Source organism: Podarcis gaigeae (genome assembly GCF_964106915.1).
Source record: "Podarcis gaigeae genome assembly, chromosome: 4".
NCBI classification, from domain to species: Eukaryota; Metazoa; Chordata; class Lepidosauria; order Squamata; family Lacertidae; genus Podarcis; species Podarcis gaigeae.
In genome coordinates this window covers 10,523,296-10,547,145 of record NC_139677.1, presented here as the reverse complement: position 1 = coordinate 10,547,145, position 23,850 = coordinate 10,523,296, and the positions used below count along the sequence as shown (strand labels likewise).

At 44.3% G+C, this 23,850-nt stretch overlaps 2 protein-coding genes across 37 annotated transcripts in view; one reads left to right on the top strand and one right to left on the bottom strand.

Moving 5' to 3' along the window:
• LMO7 (LIM domain 7) overlaps positions 1-19,855 on the bottom strand; it is a 148,623-nt gene extending 128,768 nt beyond the window's left edge. For 25 of the 35 annotated variants that reach the window (XM_083737716.1, XM_083737749.1, XM_083737738.1 and 22 more), the window contains exons 1-2: positions 19,541-19,773; positions 19,219-19,341 (exon numbers count right to left, since the gene is read on the bottom strand). In XM_083737716.1, coding sequence (XP_083593842.1) covers positions 19,219-19,302 — 84 coding nt within the window. In that variant the 5' untranslated portion in view covers positions 19,303-19,341; positions 19,541-19,773. Of the gene's footprint in view, positions 1-19,218; positions 19,342-19,540 lie in introns of all 35 variants that reach the window. The other 10 variants (XM_083737727.1, XM_083737729.1, XM_083737733.1 and 7 more) reach the window with 3 other exon arrangements.
• LOC310844094 (mediator of RNA polymerase II transcription subunit 22-like) overlaps positions 1-23,850 on the top strand; it is a 304,807-nt gene that overhangs the window by 243,730 nt on the left and 37,227 nt on the right. Inside the window, exon 1 of one of the 2 annotated variants that reach the window (XM_083737897.1) lies at positions 19,767-19,857. The exons of the other annotated variant lie outside the window; for it this stretch is intronic. The gene's annotated coding sequence lies outside the window, so the exon portion shown is untranslated. Of the gene's footprint in view, positions 1-19,766; positions 19,858-23,850 lie in introns of those variants that run through there. 2 annotated transcript variants of the gene reach the window in all.

Sequence of the window (23,850 nt, the reverse complement as noted above, 5' to 3'; positions counted from 1 at the left end):
ATCCCAGCAACTTTCAACGACTGCCACATGCAAAACAGACAGCAAAGAGTAGGGCTCACTGCCATAATTCTGCACCACCCTGAAGAATGCACATTGAATAGGTGCAAGAATCTGAAAAGTGTTATAGTGTTAAAGCCTTTCACCCTATGGGTGTAAAATATGAGAACCCAGTCTGCTATACAGAAAGATGGGCAGAAGCCTGTGGAAGCCAAACAGAAAAACTTCCCATATCTTAAGGTCAAGTTGTTTCCTATATTCAAAGGACAACAATAGCATATTGGGGGGGGGGGTAGGTTTCAAACATCCTGAAAAACAGACGTGCATTGGTTATTTAGGTTCTGAAAATAATTTGGGTTGGGGGAGGTAATTTGGCTAGGTCTCAAATATAAAATTTTGATCACCGCTGCCGAGACGCTATGAAAGATCAAGCAACCTCTGACTGTAGTGAATCATGTTTTTTTTAAGTGTAGTAAACATGACAGAAAAGACTGTCAGCTAGCCAGAGGCAGAGTTACGCTTACTTTAAAAGAATGCTGCCGTTTTCACAAGAGAAAACCTTAAAGCCCTGAGATTTATGCAAAGACAGAGCATTACCTCTACACTATAACCCACCCCATTCTCAGATTCATGGATTACTTAAAATAGGAGTTCCATATTCAGAATTTAAACTAAACTTTTTTAAAAAATGGTTATGCTGTAGATTTTAAAGCTTGAAAACCACTGTAAGTGTGAGTGTCTTCTTTTGCAATATACATGCCGACATTGTAAGAATTCAAAACTCAATAAATGAAGTTCATGTTGTCTGAGGCTTCAAGTAACTAAGAGGCAATTTAAAGTCTACTAGTCCCTAATATCTTTGCACTGGACAGCAGTCTTTAACATGCTGTCTTAGGTGCTACTCAAAATTTCTGCTATTGCAACAACAACAACAACAATTTATTACTTATACACCGCCCATCTGGCCGGGCATCCCCAGCCACTCTGGGCAGCTCCCAACAGGATATTAAAAACATGATAAAACATCAAACATTAAAAACGTCCCTAAACAGGGCTGCCTTCAGATGTCTCCTAAAAGTCAGGTAGTTGCTTATTTCCTTGACATCTGATGGGAGGGCATTCCACAGGGCGGCTGTCACTACCAAGAAGGCCCTCTGCCTGGTTCCCTGTAACCTCACTTCTCGCAGGGAGGGAACCGCGAGAAGGCCCTTGGAGCTGGACCTCAGTGTCCAGGCAGAACAATAGGGGTGGAGACGCTCCTTCAGGTATACAGATATGCTAATATGCACCCACTTCTGAATTGTGCTTTTACTGTAAGTTTGATTTGGGCTGTATCCAATGTTCCATGCCCATGGTTCTGAAACAGGACTTCGGTTTCCTTTCCTCCCTCCCGTGTATTCCCAATACCTGCTCCAGAAAGTCCCCCAATCCTCTAGAGCTGATTTCAAGAGTTTATGGGGACTCAAGAGAACAGGAGAGGAAGTTCAACTGAACACATGGAAGTCCACTGTACCAGGGGAACTGCAGCATGAAATGTAGTCCTTAGTTTTTATTGTTTCACTTCTTCTGGTTTTCATAATCTGCAGTGAAATAATTGATCAAAGGCAGCACACAAATACTTGTATGTAGTTTACCATGATGCTGCTACCATGACACTTACCCAGGAATGAGCCCAGTTGAAGTCAATAGGATCTACTTCCAAACAGACATGCATAGGATTATGATGAAGATATGCAAACTGTTAAGCCATTTAAACTAGTTAAATTCACTGGGAAGCAGAATTAGGAGCGATATGTCAAAAGGAGTAAAGGATACACAAAACTGTAGGCTTTTTAATTGTTAGGTGAAGAAATGGAAACTAGAAATGGGCACTAGAGTTAATATGGATTAAAATGTGAAGAACTCTGTGCTGTTTCTCCTTGATCTCAGAGAAGGTACTAACATTTTCCTGGCAGAGTGCAACCTTCCCACTGCTAAGTATTTTGCACAGATGCCAGCATATTACATACCCCATTTTATCAATTTTGAGTCATTAACCATGTTTTTGAACATTTCCATTCCCACTCTCACTGTGGACCTGAAATAAAGATGTCCTTAATTGATGTCCCAATTCGCACAGGCCTTCAGCAATGTGTTTGTGTCCCAAAGTCATTATTCTGAATGCTCTCTTGTCCCTGCTCTTCATGATTGGCTACTACTGCCATAATGACATTGTGGGATTGCTATTTTTGGCAGCAAACTTCTTTCTTGAAATTCCTACTTCTGCTCTAAAGTTCTGCAAGCATGGCAAGGTGCAGATCTAGCTAACCAAAATATTAACATCAGTGTTATGTACTGAAGTTCTCACCCTGGGCCAGCAGGGGGATACTGTAGATAGTTATGCAAATGAAGGATCGAAAAGTGACATTCAGTGATTGGATAGTTTTAGAACGTTGCAACAGTTACAACTGTTCTGTAGCTCTATATAAGCAGGCTGACTGAACTCCTCAGTTCTGTTCCAGCTTACAAAATAAAGAGCTGCTTTGGAGAAATTGCTGTGTCGTCTGCTATGTCAACCCACAACCTAACAATCAGTGTGTTAAATAAAGTTCAAATCACACAGAACCGTTGATAATCAGAGAACCAAAGAACATCAGCAGGGTGTTTCTCCTGGGCCTGCAATAGCACGTTTTCATTTGCACATTTGATATTCTACCCATATGACTATTTTATGATTTGCTTCTTTTAGATTTATTTATAGTACTTTCATACATACAGTGGTACCTCGGGTTAAGTACTTAATTCGTTCTGGAGGTCTGTACTTAACCTGAAACTGTTCTTAACCTGAAGCACCACTTTAACTAATGGGGCCTCCTGCTGCTGCTGCGCCGCCACTGCACGATTTCTGTTCTCATCCTGAAGCAAAGTTCTTAAACCGAGGTAATATTTCTGGGTTAGCGGAGTCTGTAACCTGAAGCGTATGTAACCTGAAGCATCTGTAACCCGAGGTACCACTATATTATGTAGGGAAGCTGTAAGGTCCAGAGAATGAGCCATCAATTTAGATATACACAATGCAAGTTACAGATTATTATTTTCTCTTCCAGTGTACTTTCCAACTTCGCTGAATATTTCACAGAACTTCAAACAACATTGCATGATACAAGCAGTTCTGCTTTTTACTAATGTCCTTAAGGAGATAAGCACTCCTCTGTTCTAAACCATCTGTGCAGGTACGCAAGCCATTTTTAAAGCAAATTTAAGTATGGGTTTTCCTTCTCTCTGCCTTAGCCAGGAATGCTGAACTCAAATGTATTTGTTAAAAGATTTAAAGAGGCAGTACTAGAAGGTGAGGCTGTGGCAGCAGAAAGAACAGTGAAAGTTTTGACAGAGAAACCGTGTTAGAGGAGGCAGTGAGGTTCATTATGAAGTGCTGACAATACTATCAAGTATGGAAAACATTATCTGACATCTGTTCACTCTTGAACTATGAAGGAAAACATCAGTACCTTACAAAACTCATGAAAGCTTTAGGTCATAGTTCAAGGAGACAGAAGCAGGAGAGTAGTAATGGTTCTGAAACAAATTATAGCTTGCAACCATGGCAAGACATAACTCAGAAGATCAAAAGGCACGCAAGCACACAAAACACTCAATCATCTATAAATTCAACTCTAACACACACTTTTCTTTTTTATGCAAAACCAATGCATTCAGAAGTATTCCTGCTCTTGGCCCAGCGAATCTCAGTGTGATCCTTCCTGAAAATGCCATACTTGTCAAGTTATATTTTTCTCTGATCCAGAGATGAAGTTTTCTTTATATATAGCTATCACTCATAAAAGGGGGCATTTCACCAAAGAATATGGGTGTGGAATGCATTTAAATGCATTAAGAAAAGGTGGACTGCTTAATTTCTAAATAAAGCTTACAAGAAAACACTAACACAATGATCTATTTTCAGCTAAACAATCGCCATCATTACTCTCTTGCTAAAAATATACATCTTCCTGAGCATTTCAGGAATTCCTGCATGAAGGATTAGTATGGATTAAATGACCTATTTCAGTACTTGATGGCTGACATGAATTAAAGTTCTTGCACGGAGTTAGACATTAGGGATATTTGGGAGTCAAGGTTAACATCTCTCTCAAAGGTATTCACCGTTTGAGGGAACAGAGAGAAGTCAGGAGCTTGGCCACAATCCAATGCTCCAGGTCACTGATTTCAATGGTTTTAAGGACACTTCAATATGTGTTGGATAGTGTTTAATGCAATACTGTTCCCCTGCATTAGGGATTTGATGTGAGCACTCCTTTGCTCATTATTTTAGGGCTCCTACGCTCCTCCCCACCTCCTGCCCCAAACTGGGGAGTAGCGGAAAAAATGTCCACTTCCAAAACACAGGGCGGATATACGCTCATGATTTTTAACATTAAAAAGGTAAAGGGACCCCTGACCATTAGGTCCAGTTGTGACCGACTCTGGGGTTGCGGCGCTCATCTTGCTTTATTGGCCGAGGGAGCCGGCATACAGCTTCCAGGTCATGTGGCCAGCATAACTAAGCCGCTTCTGGTGAACCAGAGCAGCACACAGAAATGCCGTTTACCTTCCCGCCAGAGCGGTACCTATTTATCTGTTGCACTTTGATGTGTTTTCGAACTGCTAGGTTGGCAGGAGCTGGGACCAAGCAACAGGAGCTCACCCTGTCGCAGGGATTCAAACCACTAACCTCCTGATCAGCAAGTCCTAAGCTCTGTAGTTTAACCCACAGCGTCGGTGGGTTAAAGAATGGTTTTGATAATGTAGATTGACACATGACGTCCTACTTTTTACATTCATAATGCGTTAATACCGTGTCTTTTTGATTGCTTGCTTAATTTTTAATTGTTTTATGCTGCTATATTGGTGAAACACTGCTCATATGTCCCTATATAGCGTGTGTGTGTTTTACTGCATTCAAACTCCCAGGGCCTCCCCCCACAATGGTATTTGAGGGGAGGTGTTCAGCTCTGATAACAAAGGATACAGATGGAGGGAGGAGGAATTAAAATGTGGCACCAGAGGGCAGAGCAGAGCAACCTGTGACCAGTAGCAGGGAAAGGGGCAGCATTTTGGAAATTGATATGGCCGGGTATTACTTACATTTGAAAAAGAAACAAAAAACCCAAGATAAAAAGCATTTTAATTAACAAGTATGCCCTGTGACGTTTTAGAACAACACATCGAATATCATTCTAATTGGGGAGCCACGTTGCGCTCCTGGAGGACCCCCCCTCCCAAAACGTGTGGGCACCCACAATACTGAGGTCGAGATGGCATCCCTGACACGGATGACTGAGAGATTCCACAGACCCAGCTGATGCACCATAGGAACTGAATGTGCACACAGTCTAAGAGCATCCTCTGGAATCTTATGCACAGACGTTCTTGCAAATCAAAATGAAAATGCATTCTCTAAAGAAAGAAACTCATTCTTTAAAAGGTGTAAACATTTATGCGTCGTTGGCATTAAATAGTAATTCAGCTTTTAATACTGCAGTTTGAATGTTTACATGTATCGTCAACTCTTAAATCACCCTTTGAACTAGGAAGTATAGCGGATTATAGGAACAGCAAGTGACTTGCACAACTGCTTAGCAAGGTCTGAAGGGGTCTCTCACAGCACACGCCATTATTCTGACATGCTGTAGAGTTTCTTTTTGGTCCACATAACTAATCTAGAGGTAGATAACAATGACTTCTATTTTAGAGACAGAGAACTGAAATGGATACTATCTGCCAAATATCAGCGGACGAGCATTTGCCCGATGCAGGCATCAAATCCAGATTTCCCAAGATTAATGCAAGTTGTAGATCACAATGCCTGCAGTTTCTCTTAATTTTTCTGCCAGTTCATTACCCAGGCAACAAATGTTTATACATCGACTGGCCACATTTCAAACTATGATTGAGGGCCCCTTGAAACACTCCCCCCCCACCTTCACACACAGTGAAAGAGCAATACTCACCTAAGACTTAAATATATCCCTTATGCAGATGTTTAAAAGCTAAGCCAAGACCATAGCAACACAGCTATAAAAAGCACTCCAGAAAAGGCCCACCCAGGTTTTACAATATGAATGAATCACTTGATTGAGTTATGGGCTTTGTCTTTCAGATGTTATTTTAAATATATGATCATAGTTCTCTACCCAATCCTTGCCATACTGTTGAGATGCTTTGGGGGGGGGGGAGACTACTTGCCTATAAATATTAGAGTTAATTCTACTCCTTTAGGCTACACAAGATGAGCCTGAAAGCTCATTATCCCTGTTCCCCCTCCCCCCGTTTGTCCCTTCTGTATAAAACCATACCCCAGTGATTAGACCCATGCTTTGAGAAGGAGGTTTTTTTTGGGGGGGGGGGGAGGCTCTTTATGCAAATTCAGGAAATCTAACCCAGGCAGACATCTTTCCTGCCCTGGCAGAAAAGCAAACCATAAAAACATACAGTAGACAGACGAGCTTTAAAACAAGTTCCAGAAATAGAGACATGTGGTGGCCACATGTTGGACAAACCATTTCCTTAGACTTCATACATTGTACTTTCAAGCTAGAGGCAGATTTATTTAAAGCAAACGTCTACCTCTTAGAGAATAAATTCTGTCCTTTCAACTAATCCTCCTGGAGCCGCATCTCAAGAAAAGGTTTTGTGGAGGTCCCCCCCACCCTCCACAGCCTAGATATCCTCTAAACATTACCTAATGGTGTCTACTCAATTTATCTCAGCCCCAGAAGAGGGTCAGTTGTGTCTCCAAGATTATGCCCTAGCCAAGCCAACTTAAATGAGGAATAGTTTTTCTCTCCACTGTGCTCCAGGAAGCCCTGCAGCTCCTGGAAGTTTTTTTGTTTGTTTGTTTTTTGAACAGGACACAATGGTTCAGTAGCAGCTGGTATGCTGAGGGTTCCCCAGAAAACAGGTCAATGTAAAAGAAAAAGGGTTCCCTAAAGGCAATTTTTGGCCTTAGAGATTTATGTACCTACTGTAGGACCTACTACACCTACGTCAGGAAAGTTGGTGCTTTGCTCCCTTGAAGAAAGTAAAAGACCCGGTCTTCTAAACTGGTATTATTGTTCTGCTGAGATTTCTACCACTGGTCTGATGCAACACTTGCTCCTTCCAGTGATTAGGAAATACGCTTTCAGAGCAGCCATCCTATACACAAGAAGCTTGCATGAAGCAAGCCCAGCATAAGTAAGCCACCATCAGTATCCAGATCCAAACTCCATTCATGAGTGGGTTTACTGATAAGTCTTTGAGGTTCACCACTCTATTTGCCAGCTCAACTTTCGTTGAGTTGCCCAGTCATGTGACCAAACTAACCAGGCTTAGACTGGATCCTAAGCGCCCCCCTGCATGGACCTGCCCCCACCACATACCCCCTTTTCAGGGCTTACACCTATTAAGAGAGGTTCAGCCACCTGGTTCCTGGCTCAGCAGAGAAACATTGGCATATCTTCAGCTGAGCTGAGGATAAAAGAGTTGAGCTGGTGCAGTCCAGCTGTGACAGGACAGGGGCCTCAGATGGATCCAAACTCTGCTCTTGCCAGCAGAGCTTGCTATAGGATTGCTCCTTCAGCGACGACAATTTACAAGGCTTTGTTTCTTTCCTGCACACCAGATTGCTTTGGGTTCATTTCCTAGCAACAGCGGCAAAATTATCTTCTCTAAAATAAGAACCTGTGGAAATGAATCTTTTCTTCTTCTTCTAAACTGCTAGACATCAGGATCAGCCACAGACATAATCTAAGCTGTCGGTGGGGGAAAACGGCCCATGCCTCCATCACCCACCTTCACACAATGCAAAAGTGACATATGTCTACTGGCATGCAAAACTAAAGGCAGTATTATTATTTTAGAGCTTCGGGAAGCTAAGCACCACCAACATTTCGAAGCAAATGCCTCCACAGGGGAAGCACACATTTATATGAATCTTAGCCAGCCACAAATTCAGGGAAAGAAACATCCAAAATGCAAATCATGAAGGACAGCCAGCCTTGAATATCACATGGAAGTCCAACATTCCTGGTGACCAAGCATCCATCAAATGTCGTCTGTGGTTTTTCAGATCATTTGACTATTCAGACCTCAGTTGATTTTTAAAAAGCAGGTCACAAGGGCATTTTCCTAATGAATAAGCTGGGCATGGTGTTTGCTCAACATGCATTTTCGCCAGACTGGGACAGTCCAAGTTGTTTGCTTCTTTTCCAGCTCCATAATGCTTGGAACGCACTCTGAAGCAATGCTAAGAATTTCGAGCAGTTGCTCATCAATATTTACTACTTTACAATGGGCTCTTATTTGCCTTGGGAATGAGCTTCTAACCAGGGCTATTAATGCAGCTGCAATTGCTCCCAGGGGACAACTTTGTTCCAATATCTTGGGCTCTTCTTTAAGTTGAAGAATTTAGTCAATGCTTCACATGAACTCCAGAAGATGAAAGTATTTTTGCTGTGCCAAATAGGAAGCCATAGTCCATCTGGGACAGTCCTGCACAAATGAAGACCCATCAAGTCACATGCAGCACCCCAGCCATGGGCATTGAAACTTGCCAGAGGTCACCACCAGCCACACTCAGTGCAGCACCAACACTACTCTAAAGTAAAGGTAAAGGTACCCCGGCCCGTACGGGCAAGTCGTGTCTGACTCTAGGGTTGTGCGCCCATCTCACTTAAGAGGCCGGGGGCCAGCGCTGTCCGGAGACACTTCCGGGTCACGTGGCCAGCGTGACAAAGCTGCTCTGGCGAGCCAGCACCAGCGCAGCACACGGAAACGCCGTTTACCTTCCCGCTATAAAGTGGTACCTATTTATCTACTTGCACTTAAGAGTGCTTTCGAACTGCTAGGTGGGCAGGAGCTGGGACCGAACGACGGGAGCTCACCCCGCCGCGGGGATTCAAACCGCCGACCATACGATCGGCAAGTCCTAGGCGCTGAGGTTTTACCCACAGCGCCACCCGCGTCCCTAACACTACTCTATGCAGACTAAAAAATAAAAAATAAAAGAAAGAGCAACATCCAGCGGTCTGGACATGGCCAGAAATATTACCAAAAAACAAAACAAAACAAAACAAAAGCCCAGCAAGAAAGCAAATTTGAGGTTCTAATACTTCCAGCATCTACATATTCCCTAATCTACAGCTGCGGGATAAAATTTGGTCCTGTTCCTTAGAGGCAAGATTCAGAGGAATCCTAGTTTAACTAAAGTGAAGCTTCTCTTTATCCAGGAGAATAAAAGCTTAAAGGTAAAGGTAAAGGGACCCCTGACCATTAGGTCCAGTCGCGGACGACTCTGGGGTTGTGGCGCTCATCTTGCTTTACTGGCCGAGGGAGCCAGCGTACAGCTTCCAGGTCATGTGGCCAGCATGACTAAGCCGCTTCTGACGAAACCAGAGCAGCACACAGAAACGCTGCTTACCTTCCCTCCAGAGCTGTACCTATTTATCTACTTGCACTGGCGCACTTTCAAACTGCTAGGTTGGCAGGAGCAGGGACCGAGCAATGGGAGCTCACGCCATCACGGGGATTCAAACCGCCGTCCTTCTGATTGGCAAGCCCTAGGCTCTGTGGTTTAGACCACAGCGCCACCCGCATCCTTGCTGTTAATGGAAGGACAAATCTGAAGCACCTGATGCTCAGTGAAAGTACCCCCAAACAAGAGCTCTTGACCACAATGGCTAAGAAAGCATCAATTAATTCCACCGCCCCCCCCCCCAAAAAAAACTGCTGCACACCAAATTATATTTTTCAAGAACCATATTGAGCCCAAAATGTCATTTGCTAATAGAATAAATTGTACTTAGCTTTTTGAGTTGTTTTTTCTTTCCACTGAATCTCTCATCAACCATGTCCATGAGCCCGTTTTGTAAAAATTATTTTAAAAAAATAATTAAAACTTCCAGTAAATCTTTTCACGTGGTTGTCTGGCTCATTGGTAACTACTTGCAACATATGTAGTGCCTCTTCTTTTCATTATGGACATGGATAATTAACTTGTCACAGTGGTTTGTAAATCGTTTTGAGCATGGGTAGGCAAACTAAGGCCCAGGGGCCGGATCCGGCCCAATCGCCTTCTAAATCAGGCCCACGGGCACGGTCCGGGAATCAGCGTGTTTTTACATGAGCAGAATGTGTGCTTTTATTTGAAATGCATCTCTGGGTTATTTGTGGGGCATAGGAATTCATTCATCCCCCCCAAATATAGTCCAGCCCCCCACAAGGTCTGAGGGACAGTGAACTGGCCCCCTACTGAAAAGGTTTGCTGACCCTTGGTTTTGAGGGTTGCTTTTACAAACAAGAGGTATATAAATTTTATGAAATAAAATAAGACACTTTGAAAACAGACCACTGATTTATACCTCACATTTTGTAACTCTAAACATCTAAATAAATAAAGATATGAGGAATGATTCCCTCCCCCCCATTTTTTCCTCAAATATTTTTTGTTAAGATACCATGTAGGAGGTTTTCTCCACACCTCTCAAATACCTTGGTAAAGGATCAATCAGTGCTGTTCAAGAAGGTAACTGTGATGCTACCCATCTCATGGCTCACATCCAAGACTTGCACTACCCAACTCATCTAGAAGAATCTTTATGGCAAACTGGATTACCTACACAAAACATCTAAGCCTCCTGGCTCACCTTAAGTTTCCAGTACATGCTATCTGGATTTTCTTTATTAAAACAATTGCAATCCCTAAACAAAACCAAAGCTTGCCTTTACTTTCTTCACTTGATACAGCAGTGGAAACTCAAATAACCAGAAGTTACTTTTGCACAGCTTGTTGTACTGGTTTAAAGTTAGCCCTGTTTCCACTCCATCTTGCTCTCACACTTTTGTGCTGAGGCTACAAGGAAGTATGGGCATAGCTAAAACCCACTAGAAAAAGGTGAAGTGTTTTCAGTTTGGGGGGCTCACCCACACTTCCGCCTAGAAAACACAGGTCAGAGAGCTTTTCTGCTTGGCTTTCTGTTTGCCCCTCCGCTTTCCCTGGAAAACCCTCTTTACTGCAGAATCGGAGCAAACATCAATGCGGAAAACCCAACTGAGGTTGGCTCCAATTCAGGAGTAAAGAGAGGCTTTTCCCAGAGGAAAAGCAGAGGGACAAATGGAATTGTTTATGACCCCTAAGTGCGCAGCGTTCTTGAGACTCAGACCAGTGTCCAGTGGGTGTTCTTTGCAATCTTCTCAGGAACAAATATCATTGTTTTTAAATGATTTTTATATTAGGTTAGCCAATTATTTTGCGATCTTAGTGTCAGAGATGGAATATTTCCTTTCCATCACTTATAACACAACTCCCAAAATATGTCAGCAGCAAAAGCAGGTGAAAACGGATGCCTTTCCCTGCTCTCCAAACCAGAGTTGATTTCAAAAAGTGTATAACGCCTTAACAAATCACAGCTGCTGGACTTGAATCCAGGTGCACATGCCTCCAGACTTAAGGAGTCTTCATACACAACATGAAAAAAATGCCATTAAGTCCCTGCTGAACTATTTTTAGCATGTTGGAATGTTGTTGCTGTGGGACAGGAAACAGGACATCCATTCCGAACTGAATGTGTATGTTGACCACTGTAGGTTTTTTTCATTCACATTGAAGTTGTGTATCAAACTCCTTGGGGACAAACTAGGTACATTCAGGAGGCCCATGAACAAGCTATCCAACATTCCTCCCACCTTTTTAAAAGCAGCCACAGAAAAAACCCACTGCACATCAGAAGTGGGAGAGTGAGGTGGTGAAATTAACCTTCTTTCCCACCTGAAAGCATCACCTGCTATTTGCCCCACAGGGAAAAACAAAGTAATCTGTAGATTTCCTTCCACTGGGAAGATTGTGGGATTTATATAAGGAAGATAGTACACTGGTACCTCGGGTTAAGTACTTAATTCGTTCTGGAGGTCCGTACTTAACCTGAAACTGTTCTTAACCTGAAGCACCACTTTAGCTAATGGGGCCTCCTGCTGCTGCCGCGCCACCGGAACACGATTTCTGTTCTCATCCTGAAGCAAAGTTCTTAACCTGAAGCACTGTTTCTGGGTTAGCAGAGTCTGTAACCTGAAGCGTATGTAACATGAAGCATATGTAACCCGAGGTACCACTGTAATGAGAAGAAGGATTAATAGCATACAGCACTATGACCCTTACCTGAACTGTACCCCATCACAGCGCTCTGAAGTTTTTTGTTCATTTTTTAACAACCTGAAAGACATTCTGTTCATCAGTCCCCCACATGACACCTGCTTTGGCCCTTGGAGATTCCAGCCATTCTACAACCTGATCATCACACATCTGCCTATCAAACAGCAGCCAACATCAGTGCAAAAGCCCACTGTATTTCTGCAGCCTGTTGCCCCAACTTCTCTGTATTTTGGGTCTGCAGCATTCCCACCCTGTATTACCAAGGAAACCGCTTTCCAGTTTTGGTGCATTTACCTGCCTCCTCCAAACAATGACACCCAAGAACTTGCTTCTTATCAGCAATCCTTTGGGACCCAGGTCTTGACAGCAAATCTTTAGACAGCTGCAGACTAGGTCTCTGTTTTGTCTTCACTGTCTGATGACCTGCCCGCCTCTCTGGTAACCTGACATTGCCTTCCAAAAATATCCCGCCAGAGGCCCCATCTCACACAAAGAAGTGGAATGCAAAAGAAATAGGATGCAAATTGACAAATAAGGAAGCTTTCCTGGATGGCATTTCCAAATATGCAGAGACACATCCAAAACTATCATCCTTGCTTCCTAATCACAGTAATCTGATATACCTTTAGGATGCACTTCCTAACTTATGTCAGGGCTTCATAAGGGCTGCAATTTCTAACACGTGGTTTTTATGATGCTTTATGAACAACATACCATTAACAATACAAAAATTGGCTGGCTGCATCAGGTCAGGATCCATCTAGTCTGACAACAGCCAGCAAGATGCTTTGAAGCTCAAAAGCAAGACACGAAGGAAAATGCCTTTCCTTTTCTTTCTCCAACAACTGTCTGCTTAGAAGCAAGCATACCAGGGAACCCACTGGACTCTTCCAAACATGTGTGCATAGGACTTCAGCTTCAGACAAAGGGATGTACAAGTTGTGCTACCTGTTCCTTAAGGAAAAAAGCATAGAACATACGGTACTCCTCATCAGAATCAGACCCTTTTTGTCTTCTCATCTTAAATGAAAGAAAACCTGCATCTCTTTAACATATTAGCTACATCTGTTCTAAGAAAAATACTTCAGGTCCTAAGGGATAGTCTGCAGTGTATATCCCCTATCTGAAATCGTATTGTTGTTGCATTTTAACTATTGTAATGTTTGAATTAAGCATGCTTACTATGCTTCACTGTGGAAGCTCTCCCTATACTTAGTTCAAAAACACACACACAAATTTGTATTTCACCATTTCACATTTAGAATTTTATTGCTGTTCCCACCTGCGTGTTACTGGCAACAAAGAGGGACTACTGAGAGTGCTATTGCTACCATATGTTAACAAGCACTACGACTTGTGGTTGCCTTTATATTCTTAAAGTGCACTTTTATTAGTGTCAAGGATATCGTCTTGCACATACGCCTTTGAGTTGAAAATGGGTATCAAGATAAATACTAGAGGTGTGGGCAATGCACAGCAGACATTTGGTGGGGCTGTATAAAAATAAAAGATTTTTGCTTCCAAAACAGAATGGCTAGCATCACAATTCCTATATATAAAATCTACTCTACTGCTTTGCCACATTTGAAATTCCAGTTGGCCCATTTAAAAAAGTGAGGCATTTGACTGGCTGTCAGAAACAAGATGTCTGGTTGATGGACTCTTGGTCTGACCCTGAACTCTTGCATCTAAGACAGTGGATGCTTGGGTTGCGAACATGATCCATGCGGGAGACACGTTCGCAACCCGCAGTGCCGCGTCTGCGCACACGCGAGTTACGATTCGGCGCTTCTGCGCATGTGCAACTGCCAAAACCCTGAAGTAACCCATTCCGGTGTAGCACCCTGCTTGTGGTTAACACTTAGCTGGAATGAAATATTCAACGCAGCAATAGAGAAATTAAAATAATAATTTATTTGTCAGACAAATAAATGATAGGCACAGTGGTATATGGTTACCAAAGCTCTGCCCATCCTCCAGCCCTGATGGCCAGCACTTATATTTCCTCACCCAGCCCCCTTGTTCCTCCTTTGGCTGCCTCTGTCCAATCAGCCTGGTTGAAATTCCTATTGGCTGTTTGCTAGAACCAATCATAAAAGATACACCCATTTCCTATTACCTTTTATGGGAGACAAAGAGCTATATTTCCTTCTATTCATAAATGGCAAACAAGTAGCCATATATCTTACATTTGCCTCAACAAGGCACCTTAATTACCAGATCACCTTTTGCTCTTGTTGCCCCCCATTCCAAAATAGATGGCTCATTCTGTCTTACATTTTGTCTTAAAACAGAGATCTTGGGTTCACATTCTCACACACCATCAATGAAATAAAAATCTAACATTTCTTACTTTCTAAATCCTTTGCATAATTATATTTAAGCCAGCAAATCTTATACATTAACATAGATCCTTTTCAAAGTAAAACTTCTTCAATTTACACCCCCTTTCCTGGCCAGCTGCTTTTCCCATTAGTCTTGCCCTTTAACCTTAGGAAAATGTGGCTAAAGTCTCTAATGGGAGGCACATGGTATTATTTTCTGTTAAACAATAAATCCTACTATTTACCAACACTTAATTAGTGCTTTTGCAGCTTGATTGTATTCTGTAATATGTGGGGTCAGTGTAACCTTTTTGCTCCCATCCTATAATTCCCTTTTACAACTTTGAGAATTTTGGCTCCTGCTATAAATCAGGGGGGCCCTTGTCCAGGAGGATAAACATCTGCCAAAGTCCTTAGCCAGCTGGTCTTCTGCCTGGCATAAAAACATTTGCAAATATATCTCATTATATAGCTCATTTTAAAATACAGGCCTTGATCAGATGCCTCACTGGTACTTCCAGGTTTCGATGGGTCCGTAACCCAAAAAAACGCAACCTGAAGCGTCTGTAAGCCGAGGTATGTCTGTAACTGAAAATTATTTGAGTCACTCAATTAGAACACCCTACACCCTTTTAAATGTGTCTGTGGGAGAGGGCTTATTGGTTTGCTTTGGGTTTTTTCCCCCCTTGTTTTTATTATGCATTTTGCATTTTTAATCTTGTATTTTTACATTGTGAACCACCCCAAGATTTACGGATGAAGGGCGGTATACAAATTTAATGAAATAATAATAAATAATAAGTACAAGAAATTCATTTAGCAGCTGTATTGAAGATACCTCAAAGGTGGAATCTCATTTACTGATTAAAAAAGAAACAGTCTGCAAAGGTAAGAAATGGGGCAAGGCCTCTTTGCAAATGTCTTTACTTGGCAAGTAGAACCAGCAGAAGTTACTTGCAAGAGTTAATCACTACTACTTACTTGTTATGCTTCCCATCAAGAATTGCAAGGTCCCATTTCTCCATAAAATGGGTGGTGGTGGGGGGTGCTAATAGATTCTTCACTCTGGTTGGCTGTAGCTTCTGGGGTGTCGCCATAATCAAATTAAGGAAAAGCATTGCACTAGACATCATGGCCCAAATACAATGCCAGAGCCCAAGTTATCCAGGTACTCTCCCGAAGATTAAAAACTATCCGTGGCTAAATTCACCTCCTAACTTAAATCATAGAGCATACGCAAGAGAAGACCAGACTCTGTGATTATACTAAATTTTAATGTGCATCACGAAGAAAGCAAAAACAGACTAGCTGCAACAAACAGGTGTCTATTCCTCTACAAATGTCAACAAATAAGGCTGTAATCCTAACTAGCCTACTCAGAAGAAAGTCCTATTGAATTCAATTGAGCTTACTCATTGGTGAGTAAGGTTCAGATTGCAGCCTAAATTGCGGGGGGGGGGGGGTTATTATTATTAGTTCCAGGGCAAAAGGGGAAAGTCCCAGTTATTAATAGATATCCATCAAAGGAAAAATCCTCCCATATCCTAAAATAGTACACAAACTCCTTGAGGGTAAAGAAAAATTCAATTATCTTATCGACCCATTAACCTCACCTTTGTGAAACAATATTCCTTTTTCAAACACTATGGTTGCAAATAAGCAAGTTTTAAAATCTGTTTCAAGAGTTTGAAAGCAATTCAGGGCAGAAGTATGATTCTCCCTGATAGTGCCCATCTCAATTCCTTTTTAGTGCTATGGGGCAAACAAGGGATCATGAGCCCCATATTTAATTTCTGACTTGTAGCTCCACTCTCACTTGTTATAAAGTCAATTGTAAATAACACTACAATTACGCTCTGCACACCTGCTGTGCATGTAAGCCCAGTCTTCACATTTCCCACATAGGTGCCATAAACCTGTAGGCTCAGAGTCTACTTGCTGAGAAATTCTACTACCCGAAACAGGACAAGCCATGGGAATACACTTAAAATTCCAGTTTATTCATTTCCTGAAACAGAAGAAGGGGGGCAAGGGGGGAAGTGTTTCCCTTTCCCCTCCCTTTTAGAAACCTAGTAAAGTGTGTACAGAAATTCCTGGAGTTGCAAATGATTTTCTTTGAGAACTGTGAATGGTTTTACAGCAGAACTTAAGTGTCGCTTTCTGAAAGTGCACAGGTGCCTGCAGCTATTGGGGATGTTCAAAAGTGCTTCGCAGTTGGCTTCTGCTGAACTGAGCCACCAAGACACCTTGTTAACTTTACAGAGCATCACCTCTTTCAACTACTTGAGTTCCGAGCATACGTTAGGCTCTTTTCCGGAATCGGCTGTCAAATTTCTCCCACAAGTGCAATTCCATTGTCCTTGGCAAGACTACATTAGTTCAGGTTGACAACTGAATTGCCCCCTTAAGAACAGCACACAGATCCAATCCCTGCCACAAAATTTAATATATGCTTTGCTAAGTGGAAAGGAATGCACCCTCCCAAATCCCGTTGTTCATTTGAGAACATTTAAGGGGAAAGCTAAACCAGATCTGAAGGCCATCTAACTTAACCATCTGCACCTGAGCAGGATTCTTCATTCCCTGCATTCTTAATGAGCAACTCCCAATAACAGCAGTCTGCTTATCAAGGCCAAGAAATGCCTGAGTTCCTAAACCAAACTTTCACTGAAGGCACTGTTTTCTAGAAGTTGCCATGTGGAAAATAACGGATACCGAATGCAATTCACCGAAGTGTAAGAGGACATGCATGAGTTGCACTGTATGTTCCAACAAGTCATCTTCTAGTACCTTAAAGGCTAAGAAATTTGCTGTGGGAATCAGGCTTCCATGGAGTGCAAGACCTCTTAGGAAGTTGTTTGTTCTAGAGCAGTGTTTCCCATACTTGGGTCTCCAGCTGTTTTTTAGAATACAACTCCCACCATCCCTAGTTAGCAAGACCAGTGGTCAGGGGATGATGGGAATTGTAGTCCAAAAACAGCTGGAGACCCAAGAATGGGAAACAGCGTTCTAGAGCAAGAAAGCCGTGCCCCTCTAGTTGTTGCTGACGGACTACAACTCCCATCAGCCACAGCCGGTGTAGCTGATAGGAATCATGGAAACTGTAGTCCAACAACAGCTGGGGGTGGTGGTGCTACAGGTTCAAACGCCTATTCTACAGAACCTAAATATCCTGTAACAAGAAACTTTCCTGTACATTAAAAAGGATATGCCTACATAACAGGGTATCCAGCAATCGCAACACAGAAGCAACTCCAACTTGGCATACATACTCTGAAGTTATTCCTACAAAATCCAGTGGGCCTTATTTCCAAGTGAGCTAATGAACACCACATCAACCCCATCCAAATTTCCACAAAATCTCTGCTTAATTTGAGCAAAGGCTCCACCCAAGAACCTGTGGCTGAACTCTCAAATGACAAAAAAACCACCCTAGTCAGAGCCATACCCAGGCTCCTTTGACAAGGAGCTGTATCGGCATGCCTCCATCCCTTGCACTCTCTGCCAAGGTGCCCAGATGAGCCTGTGTGCCTCACCCGGTTGCCCAGGGCAGCGAAGGAGCACCCCAGGGAGAGAACAGCTGGGCGGATAGGCTCACTCCAAGCCAAAGTGGAGAAGGTGCAATTTTGGAAACTGGGTCTACACCCTTGGCAGGGCCAGCCTAACCAACACCTGGGTACACCTCTGAAACTAGTACTCATACTAGAGGAGAAAAAGTTGGGTGGCCCTTCCTGATAGCCGTAAGGCCCACACCCCATCTCCCTTCAATTTTACCCATATCATACCACACCCTACCTAGAGTGTGTTTTCCAAGCAAGACAGTAGTTAAGGGGGACGTCCCCACCCTGTTATTTAACAAGGCATGAAAGGACAGGGAGTATGCAATCAAAGATACCTTTACCTCCTCAAATCCCCACCAGGCACATCTGGAATTGGCGCTAGGCGCTTGCAGGAAGGTTGCATGACCAACCGGCTGGCCAGCCACTCCACTTTTTGCAAGTTAAATGCTACGCCCAAAGCCCTGCAAGGAGCAGTGCTTTTTTCCCCCTGGGGGTACTCAGGAGTATGCAGTAACAGCAAATTTTGTTTCGGAAGAATCACACTGGCTTTTTCCAGGCTACAAAACTTTCTGAGACTTCTGAATGGAAAGCAGAGAGGAGAAGCGTACCTGTTTGTAACAAAACACACACACACCCCAAAAAAACTTATTATTTTTTTAAAGTTGAACCAATAACTTTTGTTTTATTGACCCAAAAGGTAAATCTGGAGGGTGATTTACTCTGTATTTTGCTACAGGCCATTTCCCCGTCCCGTTCTCTTTTCCACCCACCTCCCCATTTGAAAATACCGCCTGTCTGGTGAAGAAGTGTGGGCAGTGCCAGGGCAAGGAGGAGGACGGGGAGAAAGAGAGGAGGAAGCAGTGGCGTAGCGTGGGGGGTGCAGGGGGGCCCGGCCGTACCGGGCGCAACATCTGGGGGTTAGGGTTAGGGGGCGCAAATCCACGGGTTAGGGGGCGCAAATTACTTGACTTGCCCCGGGTGCTGACAACCCACGCTACGCCACTGGGGGAAAGCAGCCTTCATTTTGCTTTTAAATGGCAATACCTATCAATGCTCACGACAAAAAACAAGCCCCCCCATGTCCTTCCCATTGCCCCGCTTTTCTACCTGCGGGGCGCAGCAGGGACCCCGCGCGCGCGCCTCTGGGACCCCGCGCGCGCGCCTCTCTTACCTCCACCCAGCGGCGAGCTTCGGCAAAGGCGCCCTCACCGCCGCCGCCGCTGCCGGCGCCCTCGGCATCCTCTCTGCTCTCCATGGCCGGCAAGAGAGAGGAAGGCGCGGCGGGACTCCCGAGCTGAGGAAGAAGAAGAAGCAGCAGGGGGAGAAGGCTTGTCAGAAGAGCCCCGCCGCCGAGGGAAACGGGGGGACGGACGCCGCTCAGGAGGCGTCGCCAAGTCGCCGCCCTCACAGCCTCCCCCCCCCCACAGGAAGAAAAAAAGGGGGGCAAAGTTTGGGGAGGGGTGTCGTCACCCCCTCCACCTCCTCACCGTTACCTCAGAGAGAAGCGAGGGGCTCGGCCGCCGCCGCTCTCGCGCCTCAGCCCCCTCGCCGCCGCGACGCGCCCTTTCCCTCTCCACAGACGCACCGGGGACCCCTCAGGCGCACTTTCGCCGCCGCCGCCGCCGCCACAGCAGCCCCTTTCCCCGCTCGCTCTCTCCGCGGCGTCCCGCTAGCAAAAGCGCGCCCGCCCCACTCCTCCTCCTTCTTCTCCTCCACCACCTACCTCCGGCCGGCGCTCGAGCCAGCAGCCGCGGGCAAACTTTGGCCAACTTCCCCGGGGGACGGAGGCGCGACTCCCACCTGGCGGCAGGTAAGGCAACGGCAGCCGCGCTCCGAGGACCTCCTCGCTCTCTCCTTAAGGAAGGGAAGCGCGGCGCGTTGGGCGGCGGCGCCCCCTCCCTGCCAAAAAGCGGCACGGCGCCTGCATAGGGTTTGGGAAACTTTTAAAGGTAAAGGTAAAGGGACCCCTGACCGTTAGGCCCAGTCGTGGCGAACTCTGAGGTTGCGGCGCTCATCTCGCTTTACTGGCCGAGGGAGCCGGCGTACAGCTTCCGGGTCATGTGTCCAGCATGACTAGGCCACTTCTGGCGAACCAGAGCAGCGCACAGAAATGCCGTTTACCTTCCCGCTGGAGCGGTACCTATTTATCTACTTGCACTTTGACGTGCTTTCGAACTGCTAGGTTGGCAGGAGCAGGGACCAAGCAACGGGAGCTCACCCCGTCACGGGGATTCGAACCACCGACCTTCTGATCGGCAAGTCCTAGGCAGTGGCGTAGCGTGGGTTGTCAGCACCCGGGGCAAGGCAAGTAATTTGCGCCCCCTAACCCGTGGATTTGCGCCCCCTAACCCCCAGATGTTGCACCCGGTGCAGCCGGCCCCCCCTGCACCCCCCATGCTACGCCACTGGTCCTAGGCTCTGTGGTTTAACCCACAACACCTCCCGCGTCCCTTTTTAATTGTGGGGAAATTGCTGCTGCATCAGTGGCCTAGACCTAATCCAGCAAGCCCGCAGCAATCAGGTGCTTGGTCCATTTGAAAAGACCATGGGAAGCACTGTTGGCCTTGGGGTGGTCACGGTTGGCTGCAGGATGACCCTCAACCCAAAGATAAGCAGATCTTCCTCATGCAAACCATCCTGGCTGGCAGAAGGAAGCATGGCTGCCTCTGAAGACCTTTCAGAGGTCAGGTTCCTCACTGGGACAAGACAGCTTGAGCCATACAGCTGCAAATACATTTTAAGTGTGTTTTAAGTGCATCATACAATTGTGACAGGGATGCGGGTGGCACTGTGGTCTAAACCACTGAGCCTCTTGAGCTTGCTGATCCAAAGGTTAGCGGCTCAAATCCCCATGACGGAGTGAGCTCCCATTGCTCTTTCCTTGCTCCTGCCAACCTAGCAGTTTGAAAGCACACCAGTGTGAGTAGATAAATAGGTACTGCTGCAGTGGGAACGTAAATGGCATTTTCATGCGATCTGGTTTTCGTCATGGTGTTCCATTGCGCCAGAAGCGGTAAAGTCCTGCTCTCCACATACCCGGAAAGCTGTCTGTGGACAAACGCCGGCTCCCTCGGCCTGAATGCGAGATGAGCACCGCAACCCTATAGTCACCTTTGACTGGGGTCCTTTACCTTTTACTTCTTCTTTTTTTTACATAAATGTGACACTAGATGGCAATGGTGAGCTTATGGCAAATTCAATATATTTTCCAAAACTTTTTTTAAAATTAGCTGCCAGGCACAATTCCAAGTGCTGGTTTTGACTATAAAGCCTTAAAACAGCTCAGGACCACAATATGTCAAGGACTGCCTCTGCCCTTATAAACCTTCACAGACCCTAAGATCATATTCTGAGGCCCTTCTTTGTGCGTCTCCTTCCATGAGAGGTCCGAAGGGTGGCAACATGAGAATAGTCCTTTTTTTTCTTTTTTCTTTTTGCAGTGGCTCCCCATCTGTGGAATGTGTTCTCCAGAGAGGTTCACTTGGCACCTTCATTATATATATTTTAGATGCCAGGCAAAGATGTTCCTCATCAGCTAGACGTTTGGCTGATTAACATTCCATTGCCTTTTAAATGTGTCTGTGGTGAGAGGGGTTATTGGTTCGTTTTGCACATGCTATTGTGTGATTTTGTGTTTTCATTTGGTATGTTGCCATTGTGAAAAACCCGGTGCTCTTTGGATGAAAGGTGATATACAAATTCAATAAAGAATAGTAATAGTTCTAGAAGTTAGTTTCTGGAAGTTTAGGGATGGTAGTGGGCAGGGAAGCTATAATTGTGTTGTTGTAAACTTTGGACCAGTACTGCTCCCATAAACGCAGCTTCCTTATTGGAACTGAACACAGTATATCATCATCCTTATCATACTTCCGTGAGACAAGGGCAGGGCTTACTTTTATTCCAACACCAATATAAACCAAGGGATTGAAGTTTTTGTCCCTGCATGTAAGAATGCAGGCCTTTGTGGCAGTCACGTCGGGGAATGGAAGGCATTCTGTTTGCTGTGTCTGTATCAATCATAGCTTTTGTTGCCTTGGAAAGTCCAACAAGGGCCGATGTCAGAGGAGAGATTCACAGCATCTTGTGATGACCCCCAGGTGCTCAGCCCATTCAAAGCTGTAGACTCCAATGTTTCAATTGTTACTGAGTCAATGTATATGTCCTCTATATTTCTCCAACCATATGTATCTTTCACATATGCTTAGAGGTAAACAATGCATAAACAGGAATAAATTAATTCCACTGATATTCCAAGGCGATGCATATCCACTTTTGAAAATACCTAGAAAAATCAATTGTAAAGCTTCAGTCCCCACTACCTGAACCCAGTAAGAACAAATAAAATATGATCTCCCCATTTTTTTTTAATTGAATTCCTCCTGGATGCAATTGCAACATAAAAGTCTAAATGCCTAGATACTTCATACTGATGTAAAATGTCATTTTAGACACTCCAACATTCTATCTCAATTGTTATCAGATAGTACAAGGTAGTTGCAGTTACCATAAATTTTCATTCTTTTACAGCTCATGTTTAGCAAAGTATGTTGAAGGGACATCCCTGTTTTGTCTGAACTCGGGTATTACAAGAATTATTTTAACTGGCCTTCCATAGAGCAAATGTGTTGTGGAAAGACGGCTGTGATCCAGTAAGTTCTCCTTTTGGAGAATTTACTTAATCACCAGCAAGTGCTGTTTATCACAGGGGTCATTTGTTTTGTAGCAAATTGAAACAATTCATTTTATTAGTTACTATTTAAAAAACAAAACAAAAAACCCCAAATGCCTCCATTCCAAAATCGTTCTGAATGCCATATATGCTCATTTGGAAGGGACATTCAAACTTTCATTTTCCTCTAGTCACTAGGTCAGCTGGAGGTTACAGGGGCAGGGCAAGGGGGAGAGAATATAATGGGAGACTGACAATCTCAGCTATCTACTCTTCCAACTTGATAGCACATCTTAGCCAAAGCATCCTGCAGTTGTTTTTCCATACAGAATTCTCCAGTAGCAAGAGGACCAGGACACAGAAGCATTTATAAAAGGGAAGGTTTTTTGTATTTTGAAATTGAGCCCTCGTAAATTCCTCTGTTGGGTTTGTTTTTGTGCAAAAAAAAGAAGTTACTACAGTGGTGCCTCGCAAGACGAAATTAATCCATTCCGTGAGGCTCTTTGTATAAGCGGTTTTTTTGTCTTGCGAAGCAAGCCCATTGACATCTTAGCGGATTAGTGCTATTAGCGGTTTAGCGGCTTTTAGCGATCAGCTGTTAAGCGGCTTATCAGCGGATCAGCTGATAAGCAGCTTAGCGGCTTAGAAAAAGGGGGGGAAAGGGGAAAAAACCCGCAGGAACTCACAAGACATTTTCGTCTTGCGAAGCAAGCCCATAGGGAAGTTCGTTTTGCGAAGCGCCTCCAAAACGGAAAACCCTTTCGTCTAGCAGGTTTTCCGTCTTGCGAGGCATTCGTCTTGTGGGGCACCACTGTACTCTGTCACCTCTAATAGTTCCTTTCCCCTTAGATACAAATATTAGTTAACAGCCCAACTTCTGAGAGTTTGCTTTTTTAAAAACAACAACAGTGCAATCCTCTACATATTTAAAGTTGGGGGGTAATCTAGAAGCTCAGACCGGTAGTACAGCCACGAGCTGTATTCCACAATGGCTTGGTAACAAGCCTCGCTCCCTGCCTTTGAGACACAACCACTATGACGGCTTTAATTCTTCTTGTTACTTTCCTCCTACTTCTCACTGTGATGCTGTTCCCAGAGCCCATAAAAAAATGATGAGGGTAGGCTTGAGATACA